The sequence below is a fragment of the Corylus avellana genome, chromosome 11 (genome assembly GCF_965113065.1).
Source record: "Corylus avellana chromosome 11, dhCorAvel1.hap1.2, whole genome shotgun sequence".
Lineage (NCBI taxonomy): Eukaryota > Viridiplantae > Streptophyta > Magnoliopsida > Fagales > Betulaceae > Corylus > Corylus avellana.
The window spans coordinates 16,797,772-16,819,116 of NC_142500.1; the positions used below are offsets into that span (position 1 = coordinate 16,797,772).

The following is a 21,345-nucleotide window of genomic DNA, read 5'->3' on the forward strand; positions in this document are numbered from 1 at the left end:
GGGTATGTATCGTTTAATAATCGAGTATAGTTTCATGTCCACAAACGGCTCATTTAATAACTGAGACACGCACGAGCCAAGCTTTATCAAGCTGAACCCGGGCGAGCTCACAGGTAGCTTTGTTCGTTTACACAACATATGGAGGCAGAGAAATGATTTAAGGCATGAGAATCAACCTAGAGCAGAGGAGAAAGTGATTCAAAATGTTGTATAGGAAGGCAGAAATAGAATCACGGGGAAGGGAAAATTTAAAAAGAAAGATGAGAATGTAGAGATTTGTAGCAATTGGGGTATAACTCAAAGTATACTGGATTACTAGGTAGGTAGTTTGTTTTGTTGTTAGATGCTTTTGTCATAGCATTTGTTGTTCCAGCATATTTGCTGGAGAGTGTTGTAAAACTTCGTTCCGTTTTTAATAGCAAGTCATTCATCCCAACAAAAAAAAGGGAAATCCGGTACCTTGGTTTCCTGTATCTCAGCCACAACATTCATCCTGTAGACTTGATGAATACGTGCAGCAGCTTGAGTGGCATTACAGACAGCAGCTAGCGAATCTTTCAGTGATAATCCATCTGGTAAATCCCCATCGCTGATTGGAGTTGCGCTTCGTTCTGAAACTGTTTCTACTGCTTTTGCTCCAGGGATCTCTGCAGCATCACCATCCTTGGTCTCCAACTTAAGAGATGAAAGGTGGGCACTCAGAGCAGACTCTGCAAGATAACCAGCGATTCCTTTATGTCCATTAGCAGAAGCTAGGTCAGCAGGTGTTCTGCCTGAAGGATACTTGGGACGTGGATCAGTTACTACACCAGGAGCTGCACCGAGAGAGACAAGGGAAGCAACCGTGCGCTCTCTGGTAAAGCAAGTTCAAACAAGAAGTTAACTTGGAAGGAGAAGAAAAGAAAAAGTTCATAATGAGTATTAGTATTTGACGAAAAAATCAAAAGGACTACCACTTGCTGTTCAGGTTTATCCCTGCCTGGTAAGGTATATATACTTCAACTTAAATTATGTCTATCAAATTCAATTTCCCTCTCTATGTACAGAGAAGGCTTTAATAGCATAGGTAGTTTTCTTGTTATATCTTCACATATGATACAAGATCTTTTCCCCTTTTCTCTCATATGAGATTCAGCCTAGAATGTCGTGTCCTGTACATCGGAAGGTGGAGGCAGAAAGAATAGACGGAAGTACACAAAGGTAAAGATTACCACAAAGAAATAAGCAAGAAACTTTGAGTGCTCACCTGCCAAAAAGTGCCGCCCAATGAAGTGCAGTCCATCCATTCACATCACGGAAATCGACACTTACACCAGCAAGTTTTGTGGGTTCTAGGGCCCAATCATAGCCAAGGGCAGCTGCAAAATGTAGCACACCTTGGCCACCCTTATCCAATACAGAAGGACCTTTTCCACCTTCTGCTGCTTTCTGCAGGAGCCATATATGCAACTTCTCCTTCAGTTGCTTCAGCTTCTCCTGTACTCTTTCAGGAGAATAATCCTTCTCAGAAGCAAGCTCTAACATTCGATGCCATTCATCACCGTCCTCTTTTAGCAATGAACTGTTTTTATTGCTTAACTGGGATTCCTCACTCAGACCGATGTAATCAGAATTTGGAGGGCAGGCAGAGCTCAGACACAATAGTTTTACAAATCGCATTTGAAGAATTTCATTTCCACTGTCACTATAATTATCTATAATATCCGCATCTTTAACAGGTTTAAATCGGTATTCAAATTCTCGTACTTCACTACATGCTAACCTATTGGAACGTGTCACATAAAAAGGAACCCTTGCAGCCTTATGAATGGGAGTATGACATTGTAAAACACCATCAGCGACAACCTCAGCAGGACCTTCCACTTCCCCAAACATACATGACCACTCACAATTTTCTGCTTCTTGTTGATTCTTCAAGAACCTTCCCGTAATCAGGACCTGTATAAGTTGTGGGATAAAAGAGAGAAAAATTAAATATCACCAGACCAGAATTGATAAATAAGACAGGATTTGTATATTAACGTTTAGCAGGCAGATGACACATTTGAAAGCTTAGTTGATATAACTGCAGCCCAGAAGGAAGATCAAATCCAAGGTACCTTAATTTCAGAGCCTTCATATGCCCAATTTGGTGACAAATCAATAATGCTGAAAAGCTGGTCCGGGGATAGAGAGGGACCAAGAGTATAATTATCCAAGTGCACCTGAGGAGAAATACTGGATTCATCAACCCTACTTTCACCTTCAACACTATCCCAATAGGCCCCAGAACTGGACTGCATATGTGACTCATTTACGTCTCCAAGTTCCTTACTCATCCATCTGTTGAAACTGTCAAGCTTCTTCAGACCTTCTTCTGCTAGAGAGCCATCTAACAGAGGTTTTTTTGTAAAAGAGTTGTTGGTTTTTCCCTCTGAAGTCACCTCGCTCTCTTGACCTAAATCCAGATAATAACTGTTTTCTGCATTTGGTAGCTGTCCTTGAAGGTTATCTCGCATAGGAAAGTTTTCTTGCTTATCGGTAAGTGCTAAACACGGCTTCAGACAATTGAGTACATTGACCTGATTAACATCTTGTTCAGCCTCAGGAAGCCTAGAAACGACACCATACACTGATTCGATATGCACATCCTGACCCAAGGGCCACTTGCCTTCAGAAGTCTGTTTGTAAGGCAAAGTAAAGCCTGGACACAATTAACAGGAGTCGACAAGAAAACAGCAGCTAATGGCCCTACAACTCTTAAACCAGAATATAAAAAATTATGTACTCTATTAGTTAAAATTTACAACCAGAAGATGGGAAATTTTCTCGAGCTAGCTCATTCCTTCCATACAATATTTATCAATAAACAAATCAGAATTACTTGCATGCACAGCATATATGTTGTTGTCAATTGGAAGTAACTATAGTACCTAGGAAACAAGAATTTAGAAGTTGTAAATTTATTTTGAGCAGTAACACAAAATGCCATCCTTTTATATCTCTATTTGAAACTCCGTAGTTCAGCTTGTAACATAAAAGCAACGATTTTCCAAATTTACTGTAACCCTCAAAAACAATCACCATGGAATGTTTATGATTCCAAAAGTGCTTTAGCAAAATATACATATTTGATGCCAATGATATATTCTATAAATTGTAACTAAATTTGTACCTTCCACTCTTCTTGGGCCTGTGGGTGACCCCCAAACTCCTGCCTTTCACCAAAGTTTCTGGTGAAAAGCTGCTCCAGTTTCTGGTTTTCTCGTTTTCCAAGGACTCCAATAGTATCAGGTTGTCTTTCGAGAAATGGTGGCTGAAGAGGCATAATTTGACTGCCAGAAATAGCATTTTTTAAGATATCCTCCGAAGATGCAGAATCAAAATCTATGTCTTTTAATCCAGCATTATTACTCTCTTTCGCTTTATCTGCTTGAGTGAGTGAAAGAAAATCTACCCTAGAAATGGCCGAAGATTTTCCTTGATAATCATCTGTTAATAGTATAGAGTATTACAATGAAGTTGGTACGCCACGTCAGATAGCAATTAGTAATATCAAAATTCACTGATATGATCAATGATTAAAATAGATAGAATTAAACAAAATAAACAACTTACTTGAAACTGATGCAGGAAACTGAAGATCAGTGAGTCCAGTATTAGTCTTCTCCACCATGGACTGCTGTGATTCGAGGAGAGAGTGGAATGCAAATCTTGCATGGTGATTATATGCTGCATATATCATGTTAAGTTGCACGAATATAATTAAAAAAAATTTAGAATGGACTAACAATGAACACTCAAGCATACACCATCCTCAAATCCATATAAAATCGTCTCTATGAAGTAACATCAGGAGTCTATAATCAATCATAAACTGAGGCATGTATAACAATTTACCTGATTCAGTGTCTTCATATTCTGATGCCTGAGCACTGTTAAGGCTGGTTGTATCTGTAGTTTGTGATGAAGGCACTTGGGAATTATTTGGATGAATACTACAAAGCGCATCGCTATCATTCTCAAAATTCGGTAATAAATCTTCAGTTTCTTGGGAATCGGGAATAGCATCTTCAGTGTCTCTAATGCGGTTCAAATTTTTCCTATTGCCCTGATCAAGTTGGAAAATATAGAAAAGAATCAAAACTGAAAGTACAGAGACTTATAGACAAACAAAAATCTAATACAACATAGAAATAATCAAGAGACTAAAATCAGCTTCAGAATGGAAAAATTTATAATCAAGAAATTTAAAGGGATAAAGTGTTACCTTTACTTCCAGATAGTGCACAAAAACTATGTGTGAGAGATCCCTACAGAAGTGGTGAATTAGGTAAGCAACAAAAGAAAAACCCCAAACCACAAGAATAGAAACTGTAAGAAACAAAATTGAAAATTATTTCAGCAAGTCTTATGGCGTTTTGAACAAATAAGAAAAACAACAGCACAAGGTTGATAACTAGAACTGAAGATATTGCTATCATCACATACCCTTAAGTTGAAGGAGCACAAATATACATCAGTGTTGAGCAGAAAAAGGAAAAAACTAGAGCAAACTAAAAAGAAATAGTAACATGGAGAGGCATTGTAGAGTATCTTCTCTGGAGGCAGCAATAGATGAGGGAAAATCCAAAAGGAAAAACAGAGAACAAAAATAAAAATCATCAACGGTTTTCTTCGTTTTCTTGTTTAACTGAAATATTTTCAACCGTATAAGCTCAAGATTTATTGTAAGATTTCTCTTGAGTTTGTTCTTTTTTTCCTTTTTCAAGTGTTGGGAACAGAGCTGTCTTTTTTTTTAGAGCAAAGAGGATTTCTAGCATGGACCTTGCTGTTTTTACATTTCTCCTGTCTCGGCTACTAGAGTTTTAATTTGCCCTTGAATGTAAAGAAGAATCCAACGTGCTACTTGAAAAATGACTTCCGGTGAACTAGAAGGTGTTTAAGGGAGAGCTACAGTCCTCGGGTGTCTATCAGAAATTTATGGTCGACTTTGGTAGGATAACTTCAATTATTTAAGGAATTTACACAAGTTTCCCTGATTCCCAGCCTTATTTTATTAGTGTTTATATGTGTTAAGAGTGATTTGGAGGCTAGCTTACTGGAAAGAATTCACCTTGATTTCTACTTTCTCATTTTTCTCCCTTTTTCCATCTCAAATCACATCAAACATGAAAATATGAGGAAAAAAAATAAAACTTTACCTTAGAAGCAGGTATAGTGCATCTGCTTGTTCTTTATGTGTACGTGTGTGGGGTGAGAGCGAGGCACAGCAGAGAACCATACATTTTTGTTCATTGAACAATCAATTCATTGCAAGGCCAGAAAAAGAACAAGAAAAAATGAATCAACTCATTGGAAGTCAAAAATAGTACTCATAAAAAAAATCTTTAATTACCCTTCAAATAACAGAACATAGAAGATTAATATTTCCAACTGTTAAGGAACCAATAGAGTCTGTTTTATAGTTGTTCTTATCTTTTAGTATTATCCTTATAGTTGTTCTTATCTCTTCTCTTTAGTGTTCTAGTTGTATTTGTTTTACTTATTTGTATTGAATTAGGTCTCCTAGTTTGTATCAAGTTTGGGTTTGTCAAACTTGATTACAATTGTAACTCTTTGCCTATATATACAATGAGAACGAAGCTGAGACTTCATTCCGCCAAAAGCAATTTTCTTTGCTTTCTTTCATGGTATCAGAGCCTTACGGTTCATACCCTTCTCAATAAGATCCTTGACCCTCTCAAATTTTTGGGCCTTCTTCAACGGAATCAGCTTCTTCTCCAGGCAAATTCGCAGCTCTTCTTGCTGCCCTCAGATCACCTTTTCTCTTGCCGCACCTGCTGTACTGCACCAACATTGCCGCACTGCACCAGATTGCCGCACCTACTTTCTTTCTTCTTGCTGCACCAAATTACAGCCTCATTGCTGTTCTTCTCCTTGTCGCACCAGACCATAGCCGCATCTCCTTGCCGTGTCCTTGATACTGCACTCATGACGCAATCCAGCGACGCTGCTCTATCCTTCACAATGCCAAACATTGCGCATCTCTGTCAATCCAAGCTCGATGACAGCAACTATCTCGGATGGGTATTTCAATTTAAGCCCATCCTCAAAACTAACGGCTTGATGGGCATTGTTGATGGCTCTGAGCCATGCCCACCAAAGCTTATTCCATCTTCTCCGGACAAAACTACTCCTGATGTCCCAAATCCAGAATATATTATCTGGGAAAAGAAAGACCAATGTATTCTCAGTTGGTTCATTGCAACCTTAACTGCTCCACTTGTGCCTACTATTTATGGGTGTAAAACCTCCAATCAAGTATGGAAAACCCTTGCCACTCGTTATGTTTCTCCATCAAGGTCTCACGTCACTCAATTGAGACGCCAACTTCAGACTCTCAGACAAGGTAATAATCCATGTGTTACCTTTATTCGAAGTGCAAAATCCTTGGCTGACCAGCTAGCTATCGCCGGCAGCCCCATCACCGATGATGACCTTGTATCCTACATCATTGGTGGATTAAGCTCCACCTACAATTCTTTTGTCATGACCTACTCCATGATAACAAAGAATACCACTATGTCTCTTGAAGAATTTCAGTCTGAATTACTTGGACACGAGCAACTCATTGAACATCAGGCTGCCATTGATGAACCACAATCCTTTGCCATGACTGCTCAGAAGCCAGGTTACAAACAGAGATTCAACAACCAAAGGAAACATTTCTCCAATTACAGAAATTCCTATCCCTCAAAGAAGACTTTCAACGGATCTCCTGGTATACTCCCAACCCCTGCTTTCTCCCAAGGAAAAACTATTACTGGAAGCACTAGCAACTACACTCCAAGAAGCAATTCTCCCAACAACTACACTCCAAGGAGAAATAACTACACTACAAGGAGAAATTCTCAACCTGGCATCCTCTCATCCAACAAACCTCTTTGTCAGATATGTGGCCGCTCCAATCATCAAGCATTGGACTGCTTTCATCGCATGGATTATTCATTCCAAGGACGACATCCACCATCTGAACTTGCTGCAATGGTTTCCCAATCCAACGATCTACAAGATGAAGATGAATGGCTTGCTGACAGTGGAGCCAATACTCACATCACTAATGACTTGGAAAATCTAACTCTGCAGCAACCATATCAGGGTAATGAGACAGTAGCAGTAGGTAATGGTAATGGACTTGGTATCTCCCACACTGGCTCTTCCTCTTTTCTTCGCTCAAATCAACTCCTACATCTTAAAAATATCTTACATTGCCCTGATGCTACAACAAATTTACTTTCAATAAATAAATTTTGTCGTGACAATAATTGCCATTTTAAACTAACTGATACCTATTTCTTGATTAAGGACAACCTCACAGGGAATATCCTCCTACAAGGGGCAAGTGAAGATGGTCTCTACCCATTAAGGCTACAACACTTCACCAAAAATAAAGTCAGAGCATTTACTGCGCAAATTGGGATCAGGGTGTCTTCTTCAGTTTGGCACAACCGCTTAGGGCATCCAAGTCATCAAATCTTGCAGCATCTGCTTCACAACTACTACCTTCCTGTGTCTTCAGTTAAGTCGAGTCAATCTATTTGTGTTTCATGTCAATTAGGAAAGAGCAAAAAATTACCCTTTATTGAGTCAAGTCGTATTACCACTGCTCCATTGGAGCTTATTCATAGTGATGTATGGATTTCTCCTTTATCTTCAATCAATGGAAGCAAATGTTATGTTATCTTTATTGATGATTTCTCTAGATACACCTGGCTATTTCCTCTAAAACTCAAATCAGATGTTTTTGAAACCTTTGTTAAATTCAAGTGCTTGATAGAAAATTTATTTTCCCTTAAAATTAAACAACTTCAAACAGATGGGGGTGGTGAATACACCTCTCATAACTTTACTAAATTTCTGTCAACACATGGTGTTCTTCATCGAGTCACATGTCCACATACATCTCAACAAAATGGAGTTTCAGAAAGAAAACATAGGCATATCATTGAATCTGGTCTTAGTCTCCTAGCTCAATCCCACCTTTCTTCTAAATACTGGGTTGAAGCTGTCAGTACTGCCGTGTATCTCATCAATAGATTGCCTACCCCTACTCTCCAAAATTCAAGTCCTTTCACCAAACTCTACAATAAGGAGCCAGACTACACCTTTTTAAAAACTTTTGGTTGTGCTTGTTATCCTCTCTTAAGACCCTATGCCAAACACAAATTGGAATTCAGAAGCAAACAATGCATCTTCCTTGGATATTGTACCCATCAAAAGGGTTACAAGTGCCTTGATCCCATCTCCAATCGTGTATATGTCTCTAGACATGTTATTTTTGATGAATTGGTGTTCCCTGCACAGAATAGAGCAGCATCTTCATCCCCTAACGGATCAGATCCTTCCCCTACAGGTATTGTTCTTGATCATTCTCATTTTTACTCTATGAATAATTCTGACTCTAATACTGTTCAGACCTCACCCCCAATCACCTTGCCTTCCCCAGCACAAGTACCTATTCTAAACACTCCCCTGACTACCCCTACTGCCGAATTACTACCACCTACCCCTGATCCTATCCCCCACCTAGATCAATCCTTACTTCAGCTTTTGCCTGCACCTACTGAACCAGCCTCTCCTCATATTGTCACAAGATCTATGACTGGAAACTCCAAACCTAAGTCTTTTCCCAACTATCAGCTATTCCTATCCTTAAAATCAACCAAGCATCCACTAAAATCCTTTCATGCTACACCCTTGCCTTCTATCCCTACAACATTTGCTCAGGCTGTTTCTAACCCTAAATGGTTTGCTGCAATGGAAAGTGAACTTCAAGCTTTAGTTGACAATGGTACTTGGTCTTACAATTGTAACTCTTTGCCTATATATACAATGAGAACGAAGCTGAGACTTCATTCCGCCAAAAGCAATTTTCTTTGCTTTCTTTCACGAACATCTAATTTTTCATGACGAACAAGAATATACACATAGAGAACATATATTGCAAATTGGTAAATTCAAAACAAATCTTCGGTAAAAAGCATGCAAATAACTCTTTACACACTCACTCTTCAAGCATCCAATAACTGCGTCTTTGAAAATTTTCATTTTCTTCACCATGGGCAAAGTAGCAGTGCAACACATCAATGCTTCCAGCCTGAAAGGAAGTATAATTTTCCTTACACAGTTAATTAGAAAGCATAAACAATCTTTTAACATATATCTCTCCCTAAATGAGAATGAAACAAAAAACCATACGATTCAGTGAACAGCATACACCAGCATGATTTAAATGTCTTTAATCAACCATCATGCGCGATGCCTACCTTGAGCCTCTCATGAGCTTCCTTCACTGTCTTTCCATCCTTTTTCTTCCTCCAGTTATGGCCATCTTTTCTGAAGTATCTCAGCACCTTCCTATCGTAAAGAAAAAGTGAACCACCTGAAATTGGAAATACATGTCAGGTGAAGATATGTTTAGAAGTATATACTTTTGAAAAATTAACAAAAAAAAAGGTTCCAGGAGTGTCTCATTTTCAGAGTAGATGATGCTTTAAAATGTGCCTACAACTACAAGAAATTTTTTTATTTATGAGCTAACATAAAGGACATGCTTTTCTGGCTCTCTAAAACATCAGTTACAGATGACAGAGGAAACTAAGTTCATCCAAAGAAGAAAAAAAGTGAAGAACAAATTGTATGGATAAGTAAGAAGAGAAATGTTTCTAAATTCAAAAATAGGCTTCAGCATATTGGTCCAGATAACCGGTAACAATTTGGTAATAAAAGCTATACTATACATGATACCCACAAATATGATACCAAACGACTGATTATCCTCACAAGAGTACTGTTGATGAGTTATCATCAATTAAACCAGTTGCAAAAGAAACTTGATCTCAGTTAGTTTTTTTTTTTGGGCGGGGGATTTATAAAAATAAAAAGTCCTAAACTCCTAAAATCGTGAATAGATCACAGAAAAAGGAGGTTAAAGGTTATGTAAAATCTCTCCCTCCCCCCCAACAAAAAAAACAAAAAGTTTGTCTAGAAAACTGAATCGATAATATCATTGAGATAGCTGCTGTTATCTGGTAGAAATAATTTCTAACAATTATTGTGCATGATATCTAACAAAAACAATGCAGGAAGGAATTGTACTTGGTGGCCTATTTGCAGGTTCTGGGGCAATTTGAAACTTCTTATAATTTCGAAGAATTTCACAAATTTCAGCTGGGCGTAGCCATCGATGTTGTGCTTCTATGAGTATTTGCTCAATATCTGCATTCCACCAAATCACATTCACAGAAGATCATTAATTTGATCGTTGGAAACCATCACAAGCACGGCCGACTTCAAACTAACAAGTATAGAGTATTTATGCAAATTCGTTTACACCAAATGCCATGTTGACTGTATGCTTGTCCATGCAAAAAACAGGCATTTTAAAAGAGCAATTGACTGAAAATGGGTTTTGAATCTAAGCTCGGTTATGGGCATGCACCAATGCATTATATGCATGTACACAATTAAAAAATAATTTGAGTAGATAAATGTTCCATCTTCCCCTCTAAATTTAACCTTTGAGCCACAAAGGAGAGCCCGTTAATTATGATACACATTTCTGATCAAAACGCTGTCATCAGCACAATTCCTATTTAGTGTCTTCTACAACCCAAGAAGGGCTAAAAAGTGTAGGATTATCTGTAGTCTAAACTCATATAGCACGATTTTAAGCGTTGCCCTAGCATTGATGAATAGTGCTCCCAAGGCTGGCCACTTCACCAGATGGATGTCAAAAATGCTTTTCTTCATGGTGATCTCAAAGAAGATATTTACATGACTCCTCCTCCGGGGTTGTTTTTTTCTCCATCTACCGCTGTGTGTAAGTTAAAGCGGTCTCTCTATGGCTTAAAACAGGCTCCCCGGGCATGGTTTGAAAAATTCAGGTCTACTTTGCTTCGCTTCTCCTTTGTCCAAAGCCAATATGATTCTTCTTTGTTCCTTTGCAAGACTCAAACTGGTATTGTTCTTTTACTTGTGTATGTGGATGATATCGTTATTACGGGAACCGACTCCAGTTTGATTGCACATCTCAAGCGGAATCTTCAAGACTCTTTTCATATGAAAGACCTTGGTCCTCTTACGTATTTTTTGGGGTTGGAGGTGCACACTGATTCTTTTGGTATATTCTTGAATCAACACAAATATACCCAGGACTTGATTAGTCTAGCTGGTCTTCAAGATTCTTCTTCGGTGGATACTCCTATGGAGGTTAATGTGAAATATCGAAGTGAGGAGGGTGATCTTCTCTCTGATCCTACTGTGTTTCGACGGTTGGTAGGCAGCTTGAATTATTTGACTATTACTCGGCCCGATATTTCCTTCGCTGTACAGCAGGTTAGCCAGTTTATGCAAACTCCCCGCCATCTTCATTTAGCTGCTGTTCGGCGTATCATTCGATATCTTTGGGGCTCTTCTGGCCGTGGGTTGTTCTTTCCAACTGGCTCTTCTCTTCGCCTTGTTGCTTTTAGTGATGCGGATTGGGCAGGATGTCCTGACACTCGGCGGTCTGTCACTGGTTGGTGCATGTTTCTTGGTGATTCTTTGATTTCTTGGAAGAGTAAGAAGCAAGCTCGTGTTTCTAAATCATCTACTGAATCCGAATACCGGGCAATGTCTGCTGCTTGTTCTGAGATTGTCTGGCTTCGTGGGCTTTTGGCTGAGCTTGGTTTTTCTCAAACTGATTCTACTCCTCTTCATGCTGATAATACTAGTGCCATTCAAATAGCTGCTAATCCTGTTTACCATGAACGTACGAAGCATATTGAGGTAGACTGTCATTCTATTCGGGAAGCCTTGGACACTCGTGTTATCTCTCTTCCTCATGTTTCCACTGATCTCCAGATAGCTGACGTCTTCACGAAGGCTATGACACGACAACGTCATCAGTTTCTTGTGGGCAAATTGATGCTTCTTGATCGACCAGCATCAATTTGAGGGGGGATGTCAATCAGATACGGTCCATATATATTTAGCCATAATTAGTCTTTCTAGTTATGGCATGTTCTTGTATTATAGCTATAGTATATTGTAATTAATAGATAGATTTTAGTTGCCTTATTGGGGTCCCTAGATTGCTGTAATCGCTGAGATACAGCTTGTAATTACCTAGACAATTTTCTATATAATACGAGCAACCCTCACATTGAGAGGTATTCAGTACAATTGACAGCTCCATTGTTACCATATCTGGAAAGTGAACACATTCACAGATACAACCCCCAAAAACTTCAACTCATTCAAAACCAAGCACATAATAAGTATTACCTATAAATAGATAACAATAGAAATTCACCAAGAGCTACTAATGCATCAAAATAAATACCAAATCCAAAGTTCCCCCAAACGCAAAATATTACGAAATATAATTAAGGAAAATTTAGAATGGACTGACAATGAACACTCAAGCATACACCATCCTCAAATCCATAAAATCGTCCCTATGAAGTATCATCAGGAGTCTATAATCAATCATAAACTGAGGCATGTATAATAATCTACCTAATTCAGTATCTTCATATTCTGATGCCTGAGCACTATTAAGGCTGGTTGTATCTGTAGTTTGTGAAGGCACATGGGAATTATTTGGATGAAAACTACAAGATGCAGAGCTATCAATCTCAGAATTCGGTAATAAATCTTCAGTTTCCTGGGAATTGGGAATAGCTTCTTCGGTCTCTCTAACGCGGTTCAAATTTGTCCTATTGCCCTGATCAAGTTGGAAAATATAGAAAAGAATCAAAACTGAAAATACAGAGACTTATAGACAAATAAAAATCTAATACAGCATAGAAATAATCAAGAGACTAAAATCAGCTTCAGAATGGAAAATTTATAAGGAATATCAGGGCTGAACTTCATAAAAACGAGCATAAAACACCAATAATAGCAAATATGACAAAAACTACATCAGCATCTGATATCACAACATTAAAACCATGAATCTAAGAATGGAATGCATGACTTAAGCATCAAGTCCAGTACTAACTCCATCTATTGCAACTTGGTTGTGAGAAGTACTTCTACTAGTGCAAATCTTAAATTCAAGTCCTTGGTTTTTACCACGACAAAGACTAGGTCCACTATTTCAAAAATTACTTTGTATTACCTAAGAACCTCATATCATTGAAAAGCTAGGGCTTTACAAGAGTCACTAGTAATGAAAGTTAGAATACGACCACAAACACAAAAATACCACAATGACCACCACAAATCAAAGCAGCTATGTAATGGAAAATTGAATATATTTCTATTAGAACAATCTTTTAAATACTTTGAAAATAATTAAGTTAATAATGCCAAGAAGAAAACACTATTCTTAGGGTTTATCCATCTATGACTAATTGTGCAAACAACATTAGAGTTAAAAGGGATAAAGTGTTACCTTTACTTCCCGATAGTGGACAAAAGCTATGTGTGAGAGATCCCTACAGTAGTGGTGAATTAGGTAAGCAACAAAAGAAAAACCCCAAACCACAAGATTAGAAACTGTAAGAAGCAAAATTGAAAATTATTTCAGCAAGTCTTATGGCGTTTTGAACGAATAAGAATAATAACTGCACAATGTTGATAACTAGAACTGAAGATATTGCTATCATCACATACCCTTAAGTTGAAGGAGCACTAATATAAATCATTGTTGGGGGGAAAAGGAAAAAACTAGAGCAAACTAAAAAGAAATAGTAACATGGACAGGCATGGTAGAGTATCTTCTATGGAGGCAGCAATAGGATGAGGGGAAAGCCAAAAGGAAAAACAGAAAATAAAAATAAAAATCATCATCGGTTTTCTTCCTTTTCTTGTTTAAGTGAAATATTTTCAACCGTATAAGCTCCATATATATTGTAAGATTTCTCTTGAGTTTAGTTCTTTTTTCTTTTTTCAAGTGTTGGGAACAGAGCTGTCCCATTTTTATGTTTTTTTACTGAGAGCAAAGAGAATTTCTAGCATGGAGACCTTGCTGTTTTTGCATTTCTCCTGTTTCGGCTTCCAGAGAATGCTTTTGATCATTTCTCTATTATAAATTAATAATTGATTTCTACTTTCTCATTTTTCTCCCTTCTTCCATCTCAAATCACATCAAACATGAAAATAGGAAAGGAAAAAAAAAATACCATAGGTATAGTGCATCTGCTTGTTCTTTATGTGTACGTGTGTGGTGTGAGGGAGAGGCACAGCAGGGGACCTTACATTTTTGTTCATTGAACAAACAATTCGTTGCAAGGCCAGAAAGATAACAAGAAAAAGAATCAACTCATTGGAAGTCAAAAAAAAAAAAAAAATCTCAAAATCAGATGCAACAAATGTTCCAACTTTTTCTAAAATAAAATATTAGTCTCCATGCTTGATAGTAGACTTTAAACATATCCCAAAGACTATGACACTAAAACAAGCCCATATTCTAAGATCAATTGAGGGTTGTCCCCTTTGTGCTTTCTAATGAGATTGAATTACTTAAAAAAAAAAAAAACTTTAATTACCCTTCAAATAACAGAACATATAAGATTAATATTTACAACATCTAGTTTTTCATGATGAGCAAGGATATTGTTGTGAGTGCATTTGTGAAGTTTGTATCCTACATTAAAAATGTATAAAGAAAAAGAGTAGTTAATATACTTAAGTGGACCCAAACCCATTAACTTAGGCTTTTGGGCAAGAAGTAATGTCATAATATGTATATTTAATTACTCTTGTTGGACTCCCGAGGTGCTTCTCTTGCTAACAATTGGTATAAGAACTATGGTTAGCTTCCGCTTCTGATATGAGTATCTAGGTTTGATACATTTGGTTTGACTTTGGTAAAAAGAGTGTGGTGGCTCTTGGAGTACGTGTGACACTCTTGTGTAAATGACTCACACTTGAGAGAGAGTATGGTCAACGTGAAAAAGACTCACAAGTGTGGGAGAGATTTGCTGTAAGTGTACTTGTGAGGTTTGTGTTCCAAATTAAGAAAATATAAAGAAAAATAGTAGTTAATATACTTAAGTGGACCTAACCCCATTAGCTTAAGCTTTTGGACTATTAGTAGTTTTATAATATGTATATATATATATTTTGGAAGGTATAATATATATGTATATTAACTTAATCTTGTTGGACTCCCGATGTACTTCTCTCCCTAACGGATAAACACATAGAGAACTTATAACGCAAATTATTCAAACAAAATCTTCAGTAAACACCATGCAAATAACTATTTACACACTCACTCTTCACGCATCCAATAACTGCGTCTTTGAAAATTTTCATTTTCTGCACCATAGGCATAGTAGCAGTCCAACACATAACTTCCTCGAACCTGAAAGCAAGTATAATTTTCTCTACACAGTTAGTAAGAAAGCAGAAAGAATATTTTAACATATATCTCCCCCTAAATGAGAAGAAACAAAAAACCATGTTATTCAGTGAACAGCACACATCAGCATGATTTAAATGTCTTTAATCAAGCATCATGCCCGATGCTTACCTTGAGCATCTCATGAGCTTCGTTCTCCATCTTTCCATTTCTCCTCCTCCATTTATGGCCATCTTTTCTGAAGTATCTCGTCACCTTCCGATCAAAAAGAAAAAGTGAACCACCTGAAATTGGAAATACATGTCTGGTGAAGATATGTTTAGATCGAAGTATGTACTTAATTTTGAAAAATTAAGGAAAAAAAAATTGTTCAAGGAGTGCCTCATTTTCAGAGTAGATGATGCTTTAATATATATATATACAACTACAAGAAATTTTGTTATTTATGAGCTAACATAAAGGACATGCTCTTTTGGCTGTCTAAACCATCAGTTACAGATGACAGAGGAAACTAAGTTCATCCAGAGAAAAGAAGGAAAAAGAGGAGAATAAATTATACGGCTTAGTAAGGAAGAGAAATGTTTCTAAATTCAACAATAGAGCATTCTAAATAAGCCATAAGAACTTAAAGGTGAAACAAATCAATAATGTACTGCATGTTAGAACACATGGTATAGCTGCTGGTCATGAAGATAAGGAAAACATTTATCATGCAGCAATCTCTGTAAAGCCTGATTGTACAGCTGATCGTGAAGAAAAGGAAAGTGTAGCTGTTGATCATGAAGATAAGGAAATCATAGCAGCTAAGGGTTCATGGAACCAAGACCGTATAACAGTCAATGGCACAAAGAAGGAAAGAAGAATATCAGCCTGTCAAGACAGTAATGGAGTCTATGGTTTACAAGGACACACTTGATTACCGTGTAAGGATTAATGGTGATTTTCAATCCCACAAATCAGGGATTGCCTTACTGTATACTTTCTTATTTTCCATCTTTAGTTCTCATTTACAGACTGAATATATAGTCTGCTGTATCACATTACGAACCATCGAATGCAAGATCCTTTTCTTCATTCCTTTAGGTTGTTTGATTTCTTTTACTGCAATCCTTTGAAAGCTGAACAGGCGAAGGGAGAAACAAAGTCCAGAGGATTGAATGAGAACACAGAAATCATTTTTTATTTCTACTTTTTATTTATTTATTTATTTATTATTTTTTTATTTATATACCCTTCTCAAATTAGAACTAAATTGATTCTAAATATATATATATATATATATATATATATATATCATTTTTTGTTAAAAGAAGATTTTTTTTTTTTATCTTATTAACAAATATTTAGGATAATTTTTTTTTTCTTTTTCCTGCTCTTGAGAGGATATTATCAATTTTTTAGTAATTTTTGAGATATTATTATAATTGAAAGTTGATGGAAGACATTATCAATTGAATAGTAATTTGAAAATAATAAACCTTATCTTTTTTTATTATTTCTCTATTTTCTTTTAATTATTATTAACGTCTCTATCAAGAATTAAGGGTTAAATATGAATTTTTTTTATTAAAAAAATACTGTAGCATGATCTGAGCTGTTGGTTTTAAATGAAAGGTCCCAGATGAGTAGGATTTGAATCCCAAACATTTGCGTCCAGAAGGAGGACACCGATTTTTTCAGGCCAGGATGACATCGCTGACGTGGCAGAAACTAGAAACCGTGTTTCCTCAAAATATTCCCCTCCAAAAAAAATTGCCACAAACCGTGTCTTCGCAAACCATCCCCTCCAAAAGAAAAGGTTCAAAACCCTCCCCCAATTTCTCTTATTTTAGTTGCGCGAGAAAAGTGTCCAACTGTCCATAGGTGGATTGGATACCCATTTTTTCACGCTAGCCGCTAGGGATGGCATCGCTGACTTGGTAGAAACTAGAAACTAGCATTTAAATTTTGGAGAGATAAAATTAAAAATTTTATGAGTAAATAAAATTTACGAGTACAAAATTAAAAAATTTAAGAGTAAAATTTTAATTTTTAAAAATTTTGGGAACTACATGCCCCTTGGGGCCATGCAGTTCCGCCTCTGCTTTGCAAAGTGCCTTCGTCAAACCATAAAATAAAAATAAAAATAAAAATAATTCAAAACCCTCCTCCACAGCTCCACTTGAAACCGTGTCTCCCTATATAAAAAAAAAAAAAAAAAAAAAAATCCCCCCAATTTGCTTTGTATTGCAACGGTGTCTTCGTCAAACCATCCCCTCAAATAAAAAAATAAAAATTCAAAACCCTCCCCCACTTGAAAGTTGAAACCGTGTTTACTGTTTCCCCTTAAAAAAAAACAAAAACTTCCCCCAATTTGCTTTTTGCCGTATTTGTATAAATATAGACATAACTCAATAAGCAGGCAGTAGCAATCCCCATTTTAGCTGACACCAAAAATGACTATTTTCACACATTTGTATCAGCTTTTTCAGAGAATATTTCACCCCCAAGGGCTGCAGCCACCACCCGACCTAGAAGCAGCTGCCCAACCATTTCTTTTGGAAGTGCATAACCATATTATAGATTGGGTGAAGATAATGGTGACCATGTGCTTTGCATGGGCACCTGCTATAGCTCTCACACATGCCCAACTTCAGTCGAAATTCTCTCCAATCTTTCTCGTGGTATCTTTCCAACTCTTATTATGCTTTACTTGCTTCTTCGTTAGCATATTCATGAAGTCCAAGTTTTCAATGATGGCCCAAGTGCTCGACCTTGTTGGTGTCTTCTTTGCAGTGACTGCTTTCTTTACCGCCATCACAATTCCATTTCCTCTGTGGCTCCAAATTATCACTTGGCTGCTTTATGCCATTTCCTTTCTCGCGATTTTAGTTTCCATTCTTTTCTCTACGTGAGTAAAGTATTAAGAAACACGAAATCAATGTAATAAGGAAAGCAAGAAAGGAAAAACAGAAGAAGTTTGTGTTAGAGTATATTTGAATAACCCTAAAGTTAGGGATTTGATTATGATTGATCACCCTAAATTAGGAGATTTGATTAAGATTATATTTATGGGTAAGCTCTATAATTAGAGCATGTTGTATTGTAAACAAATCATTCAATAAGAGCTTAATATAGCCCTATGAGCTTTATCTATGGATGTAAGTCGTTGACCGAACCACGTAATATTTTTTGTGTCTATTTTAATTCCGCTATTATTATTTTTTTTTTTATTTGGTCATGAATTCCTTCAGTTTGGAGAGAACGTATGGAGAAGAAGATATTTTTCTGTCCTGCATTTCTTGAATGAAACTTTACATTTACAATGTATATATACTCTCCTTGATTACAAACCAACTACTGCTACTGCTCGTGTAATAAGCTCAACCGTATGTACAACCACTTTAACTTAAAGTAAACTAACATAACAGCAAACTAACAGTTTTGTAACTAACAAAACTGTACTAATCATCCAGCTCAATTTTCTTATTAATTCACTGATATGAAGAACTAAAATTTTCTTTATGTCCTTTTAAATATGATGTAATTTTTTAAATTATTATAGAACTTGAGATGTGTCCTTTTAAAATTTAAATATGTTGTAATTTTTAAAATTATTGTATAACTTGGGATTTGTATGGATCTAAAAATAGATCGTCAAACTCCCTCCGAGAAAAACAAAAACATGACTCTAGTCGCTGGCTAGTTATTATTATCATTATTGTAATGTGGCTCAAATGGAAATATATGATGTTTTTTCTCTTTATCTCACGTATGTCCATCTGGGTGTTCTTTGGTTCTTCCCTTATAACTGGGTTGACCTGCATATCTCATGGGTTATCGGGTTGGATCAAAAATGGGATGGGATATATGGATTGGGATGAAGTCACTGGATCTTGGGGCAGGGCAGTTGAAGGGCCAAATCTAGCATATAACTATAGTTTATAGGTAAGGTAACAAATTAACAAAACGTACGTTATTATATACAATTAGATAATAGAACTAATTAACTATAGTACAATTAACTATATTACAAGTATATTATATAAGATGCTCTACTAATTAGTATGTTAATATTAATATATAATACATACATAATAATATAAGCAACACACATACATATATTGAGTCTTGAACTTATTACAAGGTGAAAAGGTGCAGCTTTACTATCAAGCTAACGCACGGTTTGTGTCATGTTATTACTGACATGTTAAATAAATTCAGAAAAATTTTTAAACTGACGTGGCAGACAAGGGAGAGGGAACTACATTATTATTTTTTTTAATTTAAAAACCCTTGTCACGTCAATTTGAAAATTTTTCTAGGTTCATTTGTTTGGCTTTCTAGCACTTCTCGTTTATTACTATGTTAACTGCCATTAGTTCTATAAAGTGAAAAGTTATATCCCCTCATTTTATATAAATAAGACACTTTTCCGCCGATTTATTAATTTAGTTATTCTCAACTTTAGTTGTTCACAAGAGAAATTGTGGAAATTTTCTAGAATTGTTATTTGTAAAATTTATAGTTTTGTTGTATTATAGAGACGATTTGCTAGCAACCTATTAGCAAACTCATTTTAAGTGGGGGCAAATATCATCTTAAAGATAGCAATTCATCGTGCCTTAAATCTATCATTTTGTTTTAGATTTTTTTTTTTTTTTTTTCAAATAAGATGTAGGAGAAAATTGAGAAAACTGTTATTTTAATTATGCATGTGTGTTTTAAATTTCTTTTTAAATAAGGATTGAGTTTTCATTTTTCTATTAGGATTATGTTTTCCCTTTTTTCTATTAGGATTAGGTATTCAATTTCCAATTAGGATTTATTTTCATTTTCCTTGTTAAATTAGGAGGTGCCTAGCCTATATAAAGGCATCTAGTCTTTGTTATTTTTCAATTTACTTTGAACTATCAATTAAATTTAAGTCTTTCAGAGTTATTTCTCTGTTTGCTTATTTGGGGAAATTAGAGTTTTTCTCTTCCTTATTTGTTATTTTTTCTCTTTCTAAATTCCATTTTCAATCTTCAATTCTTAGTTTATGATACTATCATATGCTGCCAGAACAATCTTAATTCTGTCCGGCGTAAATAGTTTCCTAACAATTTGAATGTTTGTTTGTTTATGATTCTTCTTCCTTATCACATTATTTTCCTTACATAACCTATAGTTAATTATATTTGTTAGAATATTTAATATTATTGTATTATGTTGCCTTATATATTATAGGGTTTACTCTAGGGTTTCTTGTTTATCACTCATAGCCTCTCTATATATAGAGGCCTCTGTAATCACACATTAATTAGACTCAATACAATGTAGTCCTATATGCTTCCGCTTTAAAAAAAAAAAAAAAAGTTAGAATATTTGATATTATTCTATTATGTTGCCTTATATATTCTAGGGTTTCTTGTTTATCACTCATAGCATCTCTATATATAAAGGCCTCTGTAATCATACATCAATTAGACTCAATATAATGCAGTCCTATATGCTTCCGCTCTCTCTCCTTCTTTCGCTCCAATATATTCAACAATTTATTTAACATGGTATAAAAGCCAATTTCTTGTGGCCTTCAACGTCCTTGACGTTTCCCATTGTTCCACTATATCCACCTGCAACGCTCCTCTATGTCTCACCATGCGCCGGTCGGGTTTGGTGCACTGATCTAATAACCGCCCAAGTGGGCTCATTTTCTTTTTATTTTTGGCCCAAGTCGGCCATTTTTAAGTTTTGGCCCTAGTCGGCCCTTTTGAAGTTTTGGCTCATTATCAGTCCTGGCCCGTTGTTGGGCCATTTTGGATTTTTGGCCCTTCATCAGCTCCTTTTGAAGTTTGGCTCATTGTTAGCCCTTGCCCGTTGTCGGCCCTTTTGAATCTGCATTCACCAGCCACCTGCCGCCGTAGCTGGCCACCTCCAGTCTCTATCTCCTTCAGCAGTCGCCACCATCTACGACTTGTTCTTGGCCTCCACCACCGCCATCATCATTGTTTCAGATTTCAAACTCAAGGTTCTAAAATATTTCA

The 21,345-nt window shown here is 36.4% G+C and overlaps 1 protein-coding gene across 1 annotated transcript; it reads right to left on the bottom strand.

The window, feature by feature from the left end:
• Positions 1–423: 423 nt before the first annotated feature.
• On the bottom strand, positions 424–19,915 carry LOC148583166 (calmodulin-binding transcription activator 3-like; the record flags this gene model as incomplete). The annotated part of the gene is made up of 11 exons (XM_088511596.1): positions 424–853; positions 1,247–1,938; positions 2,100–2,660; positions 3,155–3,471; positions 3,598–3,711; positions 3,880–4,090; positions 4,250–4,292; positions 9,051–9,139; positions 9,309–9,424; positions 10,141–10,260; positions 19,894–19,915. Coding segments are annotated over 11 exons (2,715 nt in total), but the record flags the coding sequence as incomplete, so codon positions are not given.
• Positions 19,916–21,345: the final 1,430 nt, after the last annotated feature.